This window comes from Saccostrea cucullata, unplaced genomic scaffold, assembly GCF_032062105.1.
Source record: "Saccostrea cucullata isolate Sc308-1 unplaced genomic scaffold, CSIRO_AGI_Scuc_v1 ctg1776, whole genome shotgun sequence".
NCBI lineage: Eukaryota > Metazoa > Mollusca > Bivalvia > Ostreida > Ostreidae > Saccostrea > Saccostrea cuccullata.
In genome coordinates this window covers 98,065-118,564 of record NW_026940921.1, presented here as the reverse complement: position 1 = coordinate 118,564, position 20,500 = coordinate 98,065, and the positions used below count along the sequence as shown (strand labels likewise).

The 20,500-nt window shown below is 36.4% G+C and overlaps 1 protein-coding gene across 3 annotated transcripts; it reads left to right on the top strand.

Moving 5' to 3' along the window:
* The first annotated feature begins 675 nt into the window (after positions 1–675).
* On the top strand, positions 676–18,984 carry LOC134256665 (uncharacterized). Of its 3 annotated transcripts, XM_062739346.1 has the most exons (7): positions 676–1,237; positions 2,494–2,583; positions 4,585–4,674; positions 10,237–10,334; positions 12,674–13,852; positions 16,468–16,513; positions 17,639–18,984. In XM_062739346.1, the coding sequence occupies exons 1-7, from the start codon at positions 682–684 to the stop codon at positions 18,178–18,180; spliced, it is 2,601 nt and encodes an 866-aa protein (XP_062595330.1). In that variant the 5' UTR covers positions 676–681; the 3' UTR covers positions 18,181–18,984. The 3 variants fall into 3 exon arrangements, with proteins under 3 accessions (XP_062595330.1, XP_062595332.1, XP_062595331.1); XM_062739348.1 differs by lacking the exon at positions 4,585–4,674 and having other exon boundaries at positions 676–1,207; positions 2,554–2,583; XM_062739347.1 differs by lacking the exons at positions 2,494–2,583; positions 4,585–4,674.
* The last annotated feature ends 1,516 nt before the right edge of the window (positions 18,985–20,500 follow it).

Genomic DNA, 20,500 nt, shown 5'->3' with positions numbered 1-20,500 from the left:
GACAGGACAAAACAATTAAACTACTGTAAAACTGGAAATTTTGGCTGTAGATAAATTTTAAGCTAACTTGCGAGTTCGTTGCATACGCAAAAAATATTTTTTTAAAAAAATAATTACCAATAAGAAAAAGTTAACAAATTGCAAAGCATTGGTTATTCGCAAAATTTTGAAACGTAATAATTAATCAACAGCATTTTGACCCAAACTCGCAAAATAAAATCAACATAAAATATCGAGATATACGGTATGCCCTTAATCTATGGATGTGGTCGATTAAAAAAGCACAGTAGAAGAGTTCAAGACATAGCTAAGAGTTGGCATAAAAATTGCTTACGCATCTATGTGTGATTCTGATGAAAAACCAAAAGGTCAAATGCAAGAAAAAGATGAAAAAAGAAAAGAAAGATAAACCATTTTTCCAAATTTTTATTTCAACTGGTGACCTAAAAACTGTGGATGTCCAATTTTAGCAAAGATTCAAATTTAGCTGAATCATGACCTTGAAAATTAAACCAGGGTAACTGAAATAAACTTATTATAATTCCATTATAAACTTGAGCATTTTTTAAAAATTCATGTACAGAGAGAGAGACTTGTTCTAAATTTCATGAAATAAGTTGGATCAGCTAAGCTAATGATGGTCAACATCAAATTAGGATGATTAAAAAGAAAATTAAATGGATGTATTTTTGTTTTGCAGTAAACTCATCAAACCAAAAACAACGCTTTAAAGTTAAACTTGATGAATCAAGCCAACAAAGGAGTGTTCAGGATAAACCTTCAGAATTGTCTGGTGACATGAAAAAGTTGGACATTGAAGAGAAAGGATATCAGAAGGATACAGGCAAAAAAACAAGCGATAAACAATCGGTCAGCGATGAAGAAATTACACAGGAGAGCTTGAATACAGAATCTGAATCACTTAAAGGGAATGAAGCTGCTGCCTTTGTGGAAAAAGAAGAGGAAGTAGTTGAAGACAGCAGACAAAATGTTCCTGAGAAATCAGAAATATCAGGAATCATACGAGTTTCCAAAGATGTATCTGGTGCTCCAGAGAAAAAAATTACCATGGTAGACTTTGCGGGACAGTGTTCATATTATGCCTCACACCAGATTTTTCTGAGTCCCCGTGCATTCTTCATTCTAGTGCTGAATATGGAGAAGAAGTTTGATGATAAGGTTGGAAAAGAAGTCTGTAGCCAGGAAGGTTCAAATTACGAAGGGTGGACACACAAAGGTATGTTTTTATTACATGATTTAGTGTTTATTATGTGTAATTGTCTAGTTTCTGTCAAAGCAAATGCATTATAAGTAGGGAAGTTCTTTCTGCTTAATTTTTAGCTCACCTGAGCCGATGGCTCAATTGAGCTTTTCTGATCACATTTTGTCCGTTGTCCGTCCGTCTGTCTGTCTGTCCGTCCGTCCGTCCAACTGTCCGTCTGTCTGTCCGTCTGTAAACTTTTCACATTTTCGACTTCTTCTCAAGAACCACTGGGCCAATTTTGACCAAAGTTGGTACAAACCATCCTTGGGTAAAGGAAAATATCAATTGTTAAAATGAAGGGACATATCCCCTCGAAAGGGGAGATAATCAAGAAAATACAAAAATAGGGTGGGGTCATTTAAAAATCTTATTCTCAAGAACCACTGGGCCAGTAAAGCTGAATCTTATGTGGAAGCATCCTGATATAATGTAGATTGTAAATTGTTCAAATCATGATCCCCGGGGGAAGGGCGGGGCCACAATGGGGAATCAAAGTTTTATATAGAAATATATAGGAAAAATCTTTGAAAATCTTCTTCTCAAGAACCACTGGGCCAGAAAAGATGAAACTTATATGGAAGCATCCTGGTATAATGTAGATTCTAAATTGTTCAAATCATGACCCCCGAGGGAAGGGCGGGGCCACAATGGGGAATCAAAGTTTTACATAGAAATATATACAGTACCGACCACATCCAACCTAACACCAAAGCAGTCCCAGAAAGCAGTCCCTGGGACGGCTCTAGGACTGCTGTGGGACTGCTCTGGGACTGCTGTGGGACTGCTCTGGGACTGCTGTGGGACTGCTCTTGGACTGCTATGAAAAACAGTCTCAGCAGTCCCAGCTGCCCCTTGGACTGCTTTCTGGGACTGCTTTATTCACTCATGTGTGACAAACGTTCTGAGTGATATGATAGCTCCGCCCCCTTGTGTATTCTGAATTTGCAGGCTCTCTATTGTTTTGTTTCCTTGCAGCAGAGAGGAGTTTAAACTGTTTAATAAGCATGGATTTCTTATAATCTTTTAATAATTGGAGATTACATGTATTATATTTAATTCATAGTTTTAGGGACTGTATATTTACACAAATGTAATATAGAATATTTTTGAAAATAAAGTTGTATCTGGTGCTCCAGAGAAAAAAATTACCATGGTAGACTTTGCGGGACAGTGTTCATATTATGCCTCACACCAGATTTTTCTGATTCCCTGTGCATTCTTCATTTTAGTGCCGAATATGGAGAAGAAGTTTGAGGATAAGGTTGGAAAAGAAGTCTCTAGCCAAGAAGGTTCAATTTACGAAGGGTGGACACACAAAGGTATATTTTATTACATGATTAGTGTTTATTACGTGTAATTGTCCAGTTTCTGTCAAAGCAAATGCATGATAAGTAAGGAAGTTCTTACTGCTTAATTTTTAGCTCACCTGAGCCGACGGCTTAAGTGAGCTTTTCTGATCACATTTTGTCCGTCGTCTGCCTGTCTGTCCGTCCGTCCGTCCGTCCGTCCGTCTGTCTGTCCGTCTGTAAACTTTTCACATTTTCGACTTCTTCTCAAGAACCACTGGGCCAATTTTGACCAAACTTGGTACATCCATCCTTTGGTAAAGGAAAATATCAATTGTTAAAATGAAGGGACATATCCCCTCGAAAGGGGAGATAATCAAGAAAATACAAAAATAGGGTGGGGTCATTTAAAAATCTTATTCTCAAGAACCACTGGGCCAGTAAAGCTGAATCTTATGTGGAAGCATCCTGATATAATGTAGATTGTAAATTGTTCAAATCATGATCCCCGGGGGAAGGGCGGGGCCACAATGGGGAATCAAAGTTTTATATAGAAATATATAGGTAAAATCTTTGAAAATCTTCTTCTCAAGAACCAATGGGCCAGAAAAGATGAAACTTATATGGAAGCATCCTGGTATAATGTAGATTCTAAATTGTTCAAATCATGACCCCCGAGGGAAGGGCGGGGCCACAATGGGGAATCAAAGTTTTACATAGAAATATATACAGTACCGACCACATCCAACCTAACACCAAAGCAGTCCCAGAAAGCTGTCCCTGGGACGGCTCTGGGACTGCTGTGGGACTGCTCTGGGACTGCTGTGGGACTGCTCTGGGACTGCTATGAAAAACAGTCTCAGCAGTCCCAGCTGCCCCTTGGACTGCTTTCTGGGACTGCTTTATTCACTCATGTGTGACAAACGTTCTGAGTGACATGATAGCTCCTCCCCCTTGTGTATTCTGAATTTGCAGGCTCTCTATTGTTTTGTTTCCTTGCAGCAGAGAGGAGTTTTAACTGTTTAATAAGCAAGGATTTCTTATAATCTTTTAATAATGGGAGATTACATGTATTATTATGCCCCCCTTCGAAGAAGGGAGGGCATATTGCTTTGCTGCTGTCTGTCGGTCGGTCGGTCGGTCTGTCGGTCTGTCAGTCTGTCGGTCTGTCGGTCCACTTGGTTTCCGTTCATTTTCTTCACAACCGTTGTACATACTGAAATGAAATTTGGCATACAGATTTATCACATTAATATCTAGGTCAAGTTCTGTTTTGGGTACAATTGCACCATTTTTGACAGAGTTATGCCCCTTGGACTTAGAAAAATTCCAATTATTGGCAGTTTCCGTCATTTTCTTCACAACCGTTGCACATACTGAGATGAAATTTGGTATACAGATTTATCTCATTAATATCTAGGTCAAGTTCTGTTTTGGGTACAATCGCACCATTTTTGACAGAGTTATGCCCCTTGGACTTAGAAAAATTCCAATTATTTGCAGTTTCCGTTCATTTTCTTTGCAACCGTTGCACATACTGATATAAAATTTAATATACAGATTAATCAGATTAATATCTAGGTCAAGTTTTGTGTTGGGTATGATCCCACTATTTTTAATAGAGTTGTGCCCCTTGGACTTAGAAAAATTCCAATTTTTTGCAGTTTCCGTTCATTTTCTTTGCAACCGTTGCACATACTGAGATAAAAATTGGTTTGCATATATACCAGATTAATATCATGCAAGGTCAAGTTCTGTGTTGGGTACATTTTTCACAGAGTTTTGCCCTTTTGGACTTGGAAAAATTCCAATTTGGGGGGAGGGGGGCATAAGTGTTTTACAAACATCTCTTGTATTTGATTCATAGTTTTAGGGACTGTATATTTACACAAATGTAATATAGAATATTTTTGAAAATGAAGTTGTATCTGGTGCTCCAGAGAAAAAAAATTACCATGGTAGACTTTGCGGGACAGTGTTCATATTATGCCTCACACCAGATTTTTCTGATTCCCTGTGCATTCTTCATTTTAGTGCCGCATATGGAGAAGAAGTTTGAGGATAAGGTTGGAAAAGAAGTCTCTAGCCAAGAAGGTTCAATTTACGAAGGGTGGACACACAAAGGTATATTTTATTACATGATTAGTGTTTATTACGTGTAATTGTCCAGTTTCTGTCAAAGCAAATGCATGATAAGTAAGGAAGTTCTTTCTGCTTAATTTTTAGCTCACCTGAGCCGATGGCTTAAGTGAGCTTTTCTGATCACATTTTGTCCGTCGTCTGTCTGTCTGTCGGTCTATCCGTCCGTCTGTCTGTCCGTCTGTAAACTTTTCACATTTTCGACTTCTTCTCAAGAACCACTGGGCCAATTTTGACCAAACTTGGTACATCCATCCTTTGGTAAAGGAAAATATCAATTGTTAAAATGAAGGGACATATCCCCTCGAAAGGGGAGATAATCAAGAAAATACAAAAATAGGGTGGGGTCATTTAAAAATCTTATTCTCAAGAACCACTGGGCCAGTAAAGCTGAATCTTATGTGGAAGCATCCTGATATAATGTAGATTGTAAATTGTTCAAATCATGACCCCGGGGGAAGGGCGGGGCCACAATGGGGAATCAAAGTTTTATATAGAAATATATAGGAAAAATCTTTGAAAATCTTCTTCTCAAGAACCACAGGGCCAGAAAAGATGAAACTTATATGGAAGCATTCTGGTATAATGTAGATTCTAAATTGTTCAAATCATGACCCCCGAGGGAAGGGCGGGGCCACAATAGGGAATCAAAGTTTTACATAGAAATATATACAGTACCGACCACATCCAACCTTACACCAAAGCAGTCCCAGAAAGCAGTCCCTTGGACTGCTCTGGGACCGCTGTGGGACTGCTCTGGGACTGCTGTGGGACTGCTCTGGGACCGCTATGGGACTGCTCTGGGACTCCTATGAAAAACAGTCCCAGCAGTCCCAGCTGCCCCTGGGACTGCTTTGTTCACTCATGTGTGACAAAGGTTCTGAGTGACATGATAGCTCCGCCCCCTTGTGTATTCTAAATTTGCAGGCTCCCTATTGTTTTGTTTCCTTGCAGCAGAGAGGAGTTTTATCTGTTTAATAAGCAAGGATTTCTTATAATCTTTTAATAACGGGAGATTACATGTATTATGTTTAATTCATAGTTTTAGGGACTGTATATTTACACAAATGTAATATAGAATATTTTTAAAAATAAAGTTGTTAAATAAGAAAGTTAGGAGGAGATTTTTATTTCTAGAGTATTTAAAACAACAGGCTCATGAGAAAAAATATCTACATGTAGATTTCTTTTCTTATTACATCTAAAATTAAATACTCAATAATTTCATTTGGCACTATGTAAAAAATCATTACATTTAGATATAAGATATTTTATTTGAAAAGGCTACACTTTTTACAAGCACCACGCTAAAAGAGTATTACAAACAACCCTAAAAAAAATCTAACAATTTATTTTATGACATGAAATAAAATTATGCCACAATTCTACTGTAACATAAGCAATGTGAACAATTATACGGGAATTTACAGATGAATTAGTTTTTAATTTATGAATAAGTTATTAAAAGAGTAAAACAAAAGAAATTAATAAACAGTTGAAAACCTGTTATACCTGTAATTGTGATTTATTTCTTTTTTGTTTTGCTTTTGTTTACCTAGCCGATAATGTGTATGAATAAAATGGTATGAACACCTGTGCTTTCAATCGCCTTTGGGCAGAAAATCAATCATGCTAGTTATTTGGGTACACGTATCAGTGTTACACATCATTGAACATGCTGCTCAATAAACATTGACCCTAATTTCAATCTATGTCAAAAATGTAATGAATAAAAAAGATAAATGAAATGTATATAATTTCTTTTAAGATTAATTAATGTTGAACATAATCTTAGGATTCTATATTAGTCACTATTACAATTTACAAATAAACAATAATTTTTAAATTAACATGTCGGTAAAGAATAACCAATACTGAAAAATATTGGCAAATAAGCAACAAATTTTTCAATTTTTAAAAAATGCCTTTAGAGTATCCCGATAGTATGGAAATCGGCCATGATGTATAATAAATAGACCTTTTTAAAACTTATTCTGCTGAAATATAATTAGAGCAATTTTAATTTTCTGTATAGAAAATAAATATGGGAGCCAGTATCAATCACAAAAACCATAGATAATTGTGATTAATTATACATGTTCAGTGTAATTCATTTATATAGGTGTGTAAGCTTTATTCCTTCAATGAATATTATTTCAAACGGTTTCAAATCTATGCGGGTACTGCTCATGGATGTAAATGACCTTCGCATTGTAAGGATTCCTGGCATACTGCTCAAAAAAAAATTCAGCTGCCTTTTATAGTTCCATTGTTTATTGGAAATCTCATTTCTGAGTTAGCCCCGCCCATTAAATTAATAAACCCTGCCCACTGGGACTGCTGGGACCGCTCTGAGACTGCTGGGACTGCTTTCTGGGAGCTCTGGGACTGCTGTGGGACTGCTTTCTGGGACCGCTGGGACTGCAGGAACAACTCTGGGACTGCTTTGTGTCAGGTTAGGTCTGGTCGGTACTGTAGAAAAAATCTTTGAAAATCTTCTCAAAAACCACTGGGCCAGAAAAGCTGGAAACTTAAGTGGAAGCATCCTGATATAATGTAGATTCTAAATTGTTCAAATAAAGACCCCCGGGGGATAGGTGAGGCCACAAAGGGGCTTCAAAGTTTAATAAAATCTTGTTCTCAAGAACCTCTTGGCCAGAAAAGCTGAAACTTAAATGGAAGCATCCTGATATAATGTAGATTCTAAATCAAATTATGACCTCCGGGAGAAAGGCTGGGCCACAATGGGAAAGTTTTACATAGAAATATATATAAAAGAAAATTAAATCTTTGAAAATCTTCTTCTCAAGAACCACTGGGCCAGAAAAACTGAAACTTATGTGGAAGCATCCTGATATAATGTAGAATCTAAATTATTCAAATAATGACCCCTCGAGGGATGGGTCGGGCCATATTGGGGAATCAAAGTTTTATATAGAAGTATATAGTAAAAATCTTTGAAAATCTTCTTCTCAAGAACCACTTGGCCAGAAAAGCTGAAACTTATATGGGAGCATCCTGGTGTAGAGAAGATTCTAAATTGTTCAAATCATGACCCCCAGGGGAAGGGTGGGGACACAATGGGGAATCAAAGTTTTACATAGAAATTTATAGGAAAAATCTTTGAAAATCTTCTTCTCAAGAACCACTGGGTCAGAAAAGCTGAAACATGTGGAAGCATCCTGGTATAATGTAGATTCTTAATTGTTCAAATAATTACACCCAGGGAAAGGGCGGGGCCACAATGGGAAATCAAAGTTTTATATAGAAATATATAGGAAAATTCTTTAAAAATTTTCTTCTCAAGAACCACTTGGCCAGAAAAAGTGAAGCTTATGTGGAAGCATTCTGGGGTAGTTTAAATTCTAAATTGTAGGAATCATGACCCCTGGGGGAAGGGCGGGGCCATAATAGGGAATCAAAGTTTTACATAGAAATATATAGGAGAAATCTTTGAAAATCTTCTTCTCAAAAACCGCTGGGCCAGAAAAGCTGAAACTTATATGGAAGCATCCTGAAATAATGTAGATTCTAAATTGTTCAAATCATGACCCCTGGGAGGAAGGCTGGGCCGCAATGGGGAATCAAAGTTTTACATAGAAATATATAGGAAAAATCTTTGAAAATCTTCTTCTTAAGAACCAATGGGGCAGAAAAGCTGAAACTTATGTAGAAGCATCCTGATATAATGTAGAATCTAAATTGTTCAAATCAGGACCCCCGGGGGGATGGGTTGGGCCACAATGGGGAATCAAAGTTTTACATAGAAATATACAGGAAAAATCTCTGAAAATCTTCTTCTCAAGAACCACTTGGCCAGAAAAGCTGAAACTTATATGGAAGCATCCTGGTATAGTGAAGATTCTAAATTGTTCAAATCATGACCCCCAGGGGAAGGGCGGGGCCACAATGGGGTATCAAAGTTTTACATAGAAATTTATAGTAAAAATCTTTGAAAATCTTCTTCTCAAGAACCACTGGGCCAGAAAAGCTGAAACATATGTGGAAGCATCCTGGTATAATGTAATTTTACATTGTTCAAATAGTGACACCCAGGGAAAGGTCAGGGGCACAATAGAAAATCAAAGTTTTATATAGAAATATATAGGAAAATTCTTTGAAAATTTTCTTCTCAAGAACCACTGGGCCAGAAAAAGTGAAGCTTATGTGGAAGCATTCTGAGGTAGTGTTAATTCTAAATTGTAGGAATCATGACCCCTGGGGGAAGAGGTGGGGCCATTATAGGGAATCAAAGTTTTACATAGAAATATATAGGAAAAATCTTTGAAAATCTTCTTCTCAAGAACCACTCGGCCAGAAAAGCTGAAACTTATGTGGAAGCATCCTGGTATAATGTAGATTCTAAATTGTCAAATAATGATCCCCAGGGGAAGGGTGGGGCCACTATGGGGTATCAAAGTTTTACATAGAACTATATAGGAAAAATCTTTGAAAATGTTCTTCTCAAGAACCACTGGGCCAGAAAAGCTGAAACATATGTGCCCATGGAAGGATCATGGGGTAGCGTTGATTTCAAAATGTCTAAATTATGATCAGTGGGGTAGGGTGGGGATGCTTTATGTATAACAAGGGTGAAATCTGGTAAAGAACAGAATGGTCAAAGCTTCTCAGGTGAGCAATGTGGCCCATGGGCCTCTTGTTATAATTGATGAGCAATCTCTTTAAAGGCATAATTTCGTAGGCTCTATGGTCGATACAATGACCTTGAAAACTGCTATTAAGATATAACAACAGTTCAAAATGATTGAGATGATTGTTATGGTCTATGGATTTAGTTAATACTATACAAAGGTCATACATTCAAAATTAGGCTCATGTTCATTGCTCATTGTAAACTGAGGTTTCATAATATTTGATTAATTTCAACTGAACAGGATTTGGGCTTCATTAATTTGCAAATGTATTGAAAGTATTACATGTATGATTGAGTTCTTGTTAAAGATATTTTTTATCTTATAGATCGGATCAATAGATCAATAGATCAATGGCGTATATTGTTTTGTCTGTTTGTTTGTTTGTTTGGAACTTTAACCTTCACTGTAACTTTTGAACCATGAAAGATATAGACTTCATATTTGGTATGCATACTCCACTCATTAATCTCTTTCAAATGACACCAATATCAATGACCTTGTGACCTTAACTGTGGCCTACTAGTATATGCAAAAAATAGTTTTTTTCTGCAAACTTTGACCTTTGCTATAATTTTTGAACCATGAAAGATAGCGACTTCATATTTAGCATGCATGCTCCAATATTCAGGTTCTTTCAAATGATACCAAGGTCAATGACCTTGTGACCTAAACTGTGAACTTAATGCTAAAAACAGCTTTTTCTGAACTTTGTTGCCGCCGAACGCATAGTGTTTCAAAAACACATCTTGGTTTCTTTTGAAGATGAATACACCCATAAACATGATTTAGACTATTACATGAAGTTAAATGTAGGCTTACTGTTACTGGGTGGTGTACCATGTACACTTATTTATAAAGTTACTGAGTAAATATTGCTTTTTATTTTATTCAGACTATCTCACGTTCTGGGCCACGTCCATTCATCAATACAGCAGTGAAAAGGCTCCCGTGTTACTGGTGGGCACTCATGCTGAAAAAAAGACGAAAGAGGTATCTAATAGTACTGCAAGAGCTTTTTTAGTCGAAGAATCAAAGGAACTTTTGATTAAATTTTCCACTGTCTGTCCTTATTGCCGTTTGTACTTGATATTTTAAAACTTTTCTCAATTATCGCTGGGCTTATTTCAACCAAACTAAGCACAGATTATACTGTAAAGTTATACTATAATACAGGTAAAAGGAATTAGTTCAAATCAAGGCCTTTTAAAATTTTAAAATTCAATGTTCTTAAATTCTAAGAAAAACGGGTATATTTGAATTATTTCAGAGAAGAAAAAATATGAGCAGACTCTTTAATCCAAAATTAAAATACACGAGTTGTAATCCTTAAAAAAAGCAGTTCCATCCTTTTATCATTACCATTATTATATATTTTAGATCTGATATTTCACTCTATAGAAAATATCGGAGAGAACTTTAAAATTTGGTCGTTTTGTTGCTTGCTTTAGAATATGAAGAGAATGACACAATTCATGATGTCATAATGCATGAAAAAAATATTTCATCAATTTTTATAGATTGTTAATCATCAAGAGTCTAAATGATATTTTATGCATTCTCAAGTGAAGCAAAGCTTTTTCACTTATACAGAAATTTACAGAGTCAAAAATTGCTTTATGTGAATATTCGTTTTAAAATTTATTTGGGCCCCGCAAGGATTTGCAGGTGCCCTATAGTAATCACTCTGTCTGTCCGTCTGTCTGTCTGTCTGTCCGTCTGTCACTCTTCCGTCCACAAATTTTCAGTTTTTTTCTAATAACTTTTTTTATAGTTGCCCAATCAAGTTCAAATTTGGTATGGTAGTTCAGTAGGCAGAAATGCATATTTCGATGCTAAGTTTGCTTCTCTATGTCTTCTGGTTTGGAGCTGGGGTGGTGGGGTAGATTCCTTAACTTTATATACAAAAGCAGTGGCAAAGAGAGATAACTGCTGAAGATGTTGCTATTGTAAACTGAATTCTTCTATGAGTCCCTTGGGATTAATTAGCTTTCCTCCTGAAGAAAATCCAGAGCATTATCTTTATTTGTCAAATTGAGATGAATTACCACCTCTGTCTGCAAATGAAGTTTGTTTTGAAGTTAAGTCAATTTGAAATGCTATGAACACTATGAAATATGGATTTGAATATAAATATTTATAATTTATTTTTGTTTAAAAGTTATGATTTCTTTGAATTCTAATAACAAGAAATAGATTAAAGAAGATTTTTTGATTTACTTTTTTCAATTTATGTTAATTCAAGAATATTATTAATTTTTTAGGATAGTTGTATAAAAACACCATTTTATCATTAATACTGAAAAAGTTCTTATTGTAACTTTAAAAAAAATGATGAGAGAGGTACAATTAATTCCTTGGGATTACTGTGAAATCACTAATTTTCATGGGGGTTTAATTTTCGTTGTTTTCGTGGTATGAAGATACCCACGAATTTATGTCCACCACGAAATGTAAATTTTCATTTACACAACTACTTAAACGTTTTTCATCCACGAAATCAAATCCCCACGAACCATCATTTTTTCCTCAAACCACGAAAATTTGACCCCACGAAAATTAGTGATTTTACAGTAATTTTCTAGCCTGCTGCAGAAAATTCAGTAGGCTTATCTTTATCTGTCACTTTAAGATTAATGAAACCACTTGTCTGCAACTGCTGTTTGTTTGAAGTTAAGGTCATTATAGCCTTCATGATATTTGCATTCATTGAAAGCTGGCATTTTATATAACACATGCTTCATAATCATGATAATTGTTTAAATGTACATTCAATGTTAAGTTGTTTTTTACTGCCTTATGTAAATACAAGGATATTATTTTCAGGTTTTTGAAAATTCAGGAATTATCTTGAAATTTTAAGAATACAGTTGCTGTTGCTTATTCTTCATACATTTTTTATCATTCCGTAAGCTACACCCTATTAATTCTAACCCATGGCGGGGCCCTTGCTGACTGGTCAGTTTTCTAGTTTTTGATTAAATCATGTACCCCGATCAAATCATGTACCCCCAGGCCCACAGTTTGTGATCCAAATTTTAATGAACAATAGTTACATTAATCCAAATGTTCTTCCAAGTTGGAGAAGAAAATTTCAATAACATAAGTCTATGTTTAAACATGCTTACATGTTAGTATCCTAATGTAAGGTAATCATGGTAATGAAGATTCGAATTTCTTTTAATCTTTCAAATGAACCCTAAGTGTAGGTAGAAGTCACAAATGAGGATCAAATTTTTGCGAAGTAAAATAAAAAAAAAAGCTTTTCAAGAACAGATAAGTCCATTGTTTGCTATCTTCATACTTTTTAACTGATTAACTCTTTTAACCAGGAAAAAGAAAAGTTTTTTCGTGATATATGGACGATCTTGGAAACAAATGATGCTTCTCTGCAAAGGCATATTGACAGGAAAAGGATGTTTGCTGTTGGATTCCATGAAAATGAAAGCATTGAAAAAATCAAGCTGTCAGTTGTTGATGTTGTCCGAAATCTTGATCACTGGGGTGAAAAACTTCCGCACTCCTGGGCAATGTTTGAAAACTTCTTCCAGGAAAAGAAGAACCTTAAAGTAATAAATAAAGAGACACTTTTGGATTTCAATGACGCATTGCCACAGGAACTGAAGTTGGAAACGATCGAAGATATTAACACTATGCTGCAGTTTTTCCATGACATAAGAGAAATTTTACACTTTAACCAAGAATCTCTGAGAGGAATCATAATACTTGATGTTCAATGGTTTGCAGATGCATTCAAAAATGTCATTACCGATAAAAACCATGCAGCAGAGGATTTATTTGAGCTTGCCTCACAATGGGACAAATTTAATGAAAGTGGAGAACTGAGTGACACACTGCTGTCTGCGATATGGGAAATGAACAACAATGGGTTCCTTGAGCACAAGGATGAAATCATGCGCTACATGGAGAAGCTTGGTCTTCTGGCTAAAATGGATGACAAAAGATGGTATGTTCCATGTATGAACAAAAGACCGTTTCCTGTTCACAGATTTTCAGCATACCCTGCCTCCTCCATTCTCTGTTTTCTGTTTGATGCTCTTCCGGTGGGTATTTTCCAGCGCCTTGTAGCGAGATGCATGGAATTCCCTTGGGCTCTTGTCAAAGAAATTAAAGATGGGAAAGAACGTCCACTTATTTACCAGACTGCAGCTGTTTTCCTGTTCGAGGACGATCATAACATTTTGCTTGGAATGACCCCAACGGAGATCCAGTTGCAGGTGTTTGTAAGCGAGGGAGACGTGGATATATCGACATGTTTCCAGATAAGAGAAAAAATCGAGAGTGAATTGTATACTCTTTCCAGTACTTTCCAAAGAAACTTGAAATTTCACACTGCCTTCAAATGCAAACCTGAAGGGTTCTGTGATAACAACAGAAGTGCGGTGATATACGAATCGGACCTCAGAGGGCCGACTTTTCAGTGTCCTTCATGTCCAGAGGGGAAAAAACATATTGTTTGCATAAAAGATATCACCAAATACTGGATACAGGTATAATAAACCATATATGTTGCTCTTTCTAATCAAATGTTTTTTTACAAATCATTTTCCGTCATATTTGAACAGAGCCCCCAAAATTAGAAATATAATATATCTATATATAACCAAAGACGTTTTAAAATTGAAATATTACTTGCTTTTTTAATAAAAAGTAGTTTTTATCATAAGATATTTGTAAAGCTGAATGAGACCTGTTGAAAAAGCATTTTTTAAGATAACAATAGTTTTTTAGGTCACCTGAGTAAACTCAGGTGACCTATTGCTATCCGTTTTCGTCCGTCGTCGTGCGTCGTGCGTCGTCCGTCGTGCGTTAACATTTGAACATTTTCAGCTTCTTCTCTGTAACCACTGAATCAATTTCAACCAAATTTGGCACAAAGCATCTATGGGTGAAGGGGAACAAAAATTGTGAATTTCATGATCCCTGCCCCCCTGGGGCCTGAGGGGTGGGGCCAAAACCACTAAAATTAATGCAATCTTTAAAAATCTTCTTCTTTACTCCTGGACATCAAGCAGTCAAACTGTTTGCATGATTGTAATAAGCATTGAGTCCTCTACCAAAATTGTGAAATTCGTGGCCCTGGGGTCAGGGGTTCTAGTGCTAGGGCGGGGCTAAATAAGTCTATAGTGAAAATGCATTATTTCTTTGAAAATTTTCTTCTCTGCTCCTGGATATTAAATAAACCAACTAAGTACATAGTTATGATGAAAAAGAGTGCCTCTACCAAATTTGTGAATTTTATGGCCCCAGGGTCAGGGGTTCTGGTGTTAGGGTGGGGCTCTATTGATTTTATAGTAAAAATACATGATTTCTTTGAAAATCTTCTTCTCTGCCCCTGGGTATTAAATAAACCAAGTAAGTAAATAGTTATGATGAGAAAGAGTGCCTCTACCAAATTTGTGAATTTTATGGCCCCAGGGTCAGTGGTTCTGGTGTTAGGGTGGGGCTCTATTGATTATATAGTAAAAATACATGATTTCTTTGAAAATTTTCTTCTCTGCCCCTGGGTATTAAAAAAACCAAGTAAGTAAATAGTTATGATGAGAAAGAGTGCCTCTACCAAAATTGTGAATTTTATGGCCCCAGGGTCAAGGGTTCTGGTGTTGGGGGGGGGGGGGGGGCTCTATTGATTATATAGTGTCATTACATGAATTCTTTGAAAATCTTCTTCTCTTCTCCTAGGTATTAATTAAACTAACTAAGTGCATAGTTATGATGAGCAAGAGTGCCTTTACAAAAATTTTGAATTTCATAGCCCCAGGGTCAGAGGTTCTGGTGTAAGGATGGGGCTCTATAGATAATATAGTAAAAATACATGATTTTTTTGAAAATCTTCCTCTCTGCCCCTGGGTATTAAAAAAACCAAGTAAGTAAATAGTAATGATGAGCAAGAGTGCCTCTACCAAAATTGTGAATTTTATGGGCCCAGGTTGTAGGGTTCTGGTGTTGGGGGGGGGGGCTCTATTGATTATATAGTGAAAATAAATGAATTTTTTGAAAATCTTCTTCTCTGCTCCTAGGTATCAAATAAACTAACTAAGTACATAGTGATGATTGAAAAGCAAGTGTTCCTCAACTAAGATTGTGAATTTTATGGCCCCAGGGTCAAGGCTTCTGGTGTGTGTGTGGGGGGGGGGCTCTATTGATTATATAGTGAAAATATGTGAATTCCTTGAAAATCTTCTTCTCTGCTCCTAGGTATTATATAAACTAACTAATGCATAGTTATGATGAGCAAGTGTGCCTCAACCAAAATTGTGAATTTAATGACCCTGTCATCAAGGGTTCTCGTGTGTGTGTGCGGGGGGGGGGGGGGGCTCTATTGATTATATAGTGAAATTACATGAATTCTCTGAAAATCTTCTGCTCTGCTCCTAGGTATTAAATAAACTAACTAAGTACATAGTTATGATGAGCAAGAGTGCCTCTACAAAAATTTTGAATTTTATGGCCCCAGGGTCAGGGGTTCTGGTATTAGGGTGGGGCTCTATTGATTATATAGTGAAAATACATTAAATCTTAAAAAATTTTCTTCTCTGTCTCTGGGTATGAAGCAGATGAACTACCTATATAGTTATGATGAGCAAGGACCCTAATCTTGCAGAATTGTGAATTCAAGGCCCCAGGGTCGGGGGGGGGGCTCTACTTATATACTGGAAATTAAATAATTGTTTGAAATCTGGTCCTTCGTATTTATAAAACATTTATTTACTTTTTGATAGGCAATTTTAAGGGTGCCTTGCAACCTAGGGTCAGGGATTTATGTCAGAGTGTTAGGGGCACTATTGATTATTGATGAATATTACTGATTAGTTGGAGTGCATTTTTGTACGCCTACCCTGCGTATGGGTATTCAGTAACCAAGCTAAGCGACTGCTAAGTTTATTGTTATGATGATCAATGGTGCTCTTTCAAAATTGTGAATGCCATACAGCATCTGGCTTAAAACATGTTATTGAATCAAATTCAATACACTGTAACTGGAAAGTTGTTGCATAATGCTCAGGTGACCTATGAGGCCCGTGGGCCTCTTGTTTAAGAATATAATTTGTTTATAATTATACATTATTTCAATAATTTGTAAGAATACCTTTTTATCACACAGGTGCAGCAGTTGGAGAATGAAGATGAGGGGGACATTTCCAACTCGTGTATGTAATCCTATTGTCAACTTTTATTTATATTCATTACACACTCAGTAATAAATACAGGTTTTTTGCATATGCGATGTGGCCGATGTCACAATAGCCCTATCAGCCCTGCAGGGCTGATACGGCTATTTTGACGTCAATATCACACCATTAGTAAATTAAACCACAAAAACAGTACTTGTGATCATACACAATTTTTGGTGGGTTCATATTCTCTTAATTTGAACTTTTTTAAGAAATAAGGTATCATTTTTTGAGTTGTATTGAGATGTAAAACAGGTTGGTCACGTGATCAAATCCCCGAAGGGCTTTATGGCAGATTTCATCATGTGTCAACCCGTTTTACATCTCAATAAAACTAAAAAAATGATACCTTATTACTTATATTTACATTTGTGACTTATTCATACTTTATATTTGCCTGATTGTTACTTTTAACGTGTGAAATGCGTTAATTTTTCAAACGCAACGGCATGTACGTAATCCACTAAATGTGCGTCGACCCTTTATGACGTCACAGAGAAATTACGTGGAACGTTTATCCAAACGCACATCTATGGCCTCTTGACCCCAAACCTGTATTTACACAGTTATAAAAACGCTTGCCTTCAGTAGTGTTATGTAAAGGAAAACATTTGCAAATGTAAATATTTGTAAATAAGGTTAATCTTTATTTACAAATACATATAATAGATTATTTTTAAATTACGGATCGAGTGCATTGAAATTGAAGTAGAAACAAACCCAAATCGTATGAGACAATAGATCATGTACATGCATGTAAGAAGTCCATGCATGGTTATTTACTTATTTTCTTCTCAACTTAATGCATGCTGTATTTTATTACTTAGTATGTAATAGATATGATAAAACATACCCTTTTTCACATCACATCCTGTATCAGCCCTCGACCAATATCAGCACTCGTGCCTTCGGCCCTCTGGCTGATATTGGTGTCTTGGGCTGATACAGGATGCGATATGGAAAAGGGTATGTATTATTTTCTATTTAATATCTAATGTTTTGAGTTTTAAGAAATATTTTATAAAAAAAAAAATAAATATCAGAACAAAGAGGAACAAAATACAATTTAAATGGTTTTAAGTAGTACCTTTTGTTTTCTAGCAATTGAAATGATTTTAAATGCGGTATCAAGAAAACTAGTGAACATCACCTCTCCAATACTTGCGACGTATTTTGGTGTCACGGAACAACCTCCTACAATGTGTGTGGAAGAGGATAGATTCAGAATCCTCTACAAATGGAAATGCGCCAACTCAACCGTGGATCACAAGAAAGAGTTGGAGAGAATTTTACGGGAGGCTGAACAAGAAGAAGCCGCGGATTATGTTGGCACTTTTCGGGTGTCAGACTTTGTATGTAGTGACTTAATGGAACCTAATCGCTATGTTTCAAACAAAGAATGTCGGATGTTGTCCGAGAAGCTTTCTAAAGAGTATACTCATTTGGTGCGATTTTTACGTCTGCCTCACGTACGTATAGAACAACTTGAAGCCGATGTACGTACGATTAGAGAAAGGATATATAAGTCTCTTCTTAAAGTGAGAGAAGAGTGTCCAAATCTGAGCCGCCGTGACTTATGCAGAGCTTTGAATTTCGTAGAGCGAAGTGATGTTATTGATTATCTCAAAGAGCAGTGGAAATAAATACTAGAAACCTTGAACAAACAGAATAAACAGAATAAACACGACGCCTATTGTAATGTTGCATTCTGTGCATTGTTACAAATTGCAGATATGTAGAGCAGTCTTAAAGGGGCTGGGACACAGGTTTATTGTGTACATTTCAAAATTCTATAATAATTGGCATTTTTCTTTATACCATTATTTTTTTTTTAACTGCTCTAAGTACGAATCGTGTGATAGTGAACTTTTTAGACAATATAACTAAAATTGTATGTCCAGGTCCCTGCAATTGACTTTTTATAATTATATTAAAAAAACATTGTAATGTACCTTACATTTGGTAGTATGCTTGTGCATGTATAGATTGATGTTTATCATATGTCTTGTTGTCACGTGACTTTATAACTGCTTATGTCTTTATGCTTAATTCTTTTAAGTTTGTCAGCCATTTGATGAATGAATGAGCAAACTTATTTTTATTATGTAATGCACTAGTGAATTTAGGGAAATATTTTAATTTAATGATTCTTATTGGAATTTGATGGATGGTCCAGAATCTTCAAAATTTTATTATACCCCCTGCAAACGAAGTTTGGGGGGGGGGGTATATAGGAATCACCTTGTCCGTCTGTCCAACTTTCTGTCTGTCTGTCTGTCTAGCTGTACGTCTGTCCGTCCGTCCGTCCGTCTGTCTGTGCAATCGTGTCCGGTCCATATCTTTCTTACAGAGGGACATTAGAATCTACTACTCCACACTAAGATTGCTCATGACCTAAGGGTGTGTCATGACCTTGACCCAAGGTCATTCGGGGAAGTTCAAGGTCACTGGAAAAAAATTTCATAATTCATTCCGGACCATATCTTTCTTATGGATAAACTTGGTAGGTTCTCATTTCACACAAAGATTGCCCATGACTCAAGGGTGTGTCATGATCTTGATCCAAGGTCATTTGGGGAAGTTCAAAGTCACTGGTGAAAAACTTCATTATTCGTGTCTGGTCCATATCTTTCTTATGGATAAGCTTGGTAAGTTTTTATTTCACACAAAGATTGCCAATGACCCAAGGGTGTGTAATGACATTGACCCAAGAACATTTGGAGTAATTCAAGGTCACTGGAAGAAAAATTTCATAATTCAAGTCCGGTCCATATCTTTCTTATGGATAAACTCGGTAGGCTTTCATTTCATTGAAAGATTGCCCATGACCCAAAGGTGTGTCATGACCTTGACTCAAGGTTATTTGGGCAAGTTAAAGGTCACTGGAAGAAAAATTTCATAATTCATGTCCGGTCCATATCCTTCTTATGGATAAACTTGGTAGGTTTTCATTTCACACAAAGATTGCCCATGACTCAAGGGTGTGTCATGGTCTTGACCCAAGGTCATTTGGGGAAGTTCAAAGTCACTGGTGGAAAAACTTCATAATTCATGTCCGGTCCATAACTTTCTTATGGATAAGCTTGGTAGGTTTTTATTTCACACAAAGATTGCCCATGACCCAAGGGTGTGTAATGACCTTGAACCAAGGTCATTTGGGGAAATTCAAGGTCACTGGAAGAAAGAATTCATAATTCATGTCCGGTCCATCTTTCTTATGAATAAACTTGGTAAGTTCTCATTTCACACAAAGATTGCCCATGACCCAAAGGTGTGTCATGACCTTGACCCATTATTATAATTACAAATGAGTCTTTTATCTGGCTGTTGGGGTCTGGCTTAAGAGTCGGGCTGCGTTAGTCTTTAGAAATAAGCATCCACTTTTCACTGATCATGAAGCCCCTTATCTTATCCTGATAAATGGAAAATACTGCATTCAATATTTATGCAAATGTTATGCCTTAACAATTTGTTTAAAAGACATCAACCATCATTTGACTGAATGACTAAATTTTTCAGCAAACAAAGTCCTTTCATATAGAATATTAAGAAGTTGACTATATGGAAGATTATTGACCACATTCCTTTTTTAGCTCACCTGAGCCGAAGGCTCAAGTGAGCTTTTCTGATCACATTTTGTCCGGCGTCCGTCTGTCCGTCTGTCTGTCCGTCTGTCTGTCTGTCTGTCTGTCTGTAAACTTTTCACATTTTCGATTTTTTCTCAAGAACCACTGGGCCAATTTCAACCAAACTTGCCACAAAGTATCCTTGGGTAAAGGGGATTCACATTTGTTCAAATAAAGGGCCACATCCTTATTCAAGGGGAGATAATTGGGAATTAATGAAAATTTAGTTGTATATTTTAAAAATCTTCTTCTCAAGAACCACTGTGCCAGGAAAGATGAAAATTATAGGGAAACATCCTCAGGTAGTGTAGATTCAAGTTTGTTCAAATCATGTCCC

Coding starts and splice junctions, on each gene's coding strand:
- LOC134256665 (XM_062739346.1), top strand. CDS start 682: ATGTATTTTTGTTTTGCAGTAAACTCATCAAACCAAAAACAACGCTTT. Junction 1,238..2,493: donor CGAAGGGTGGACACACAAAG/GTATGTTTTTAT, acceptor TCTTCATTTTAG/TGCCGAATATGGAGAAGAAG. Junction 2,584..4,584: donor CGAAGGGTGGACACACAAAG/GTATATTTTATT, acceptor TCTTCATTTTAG/TGCCGCATATGGAGAAGAAG.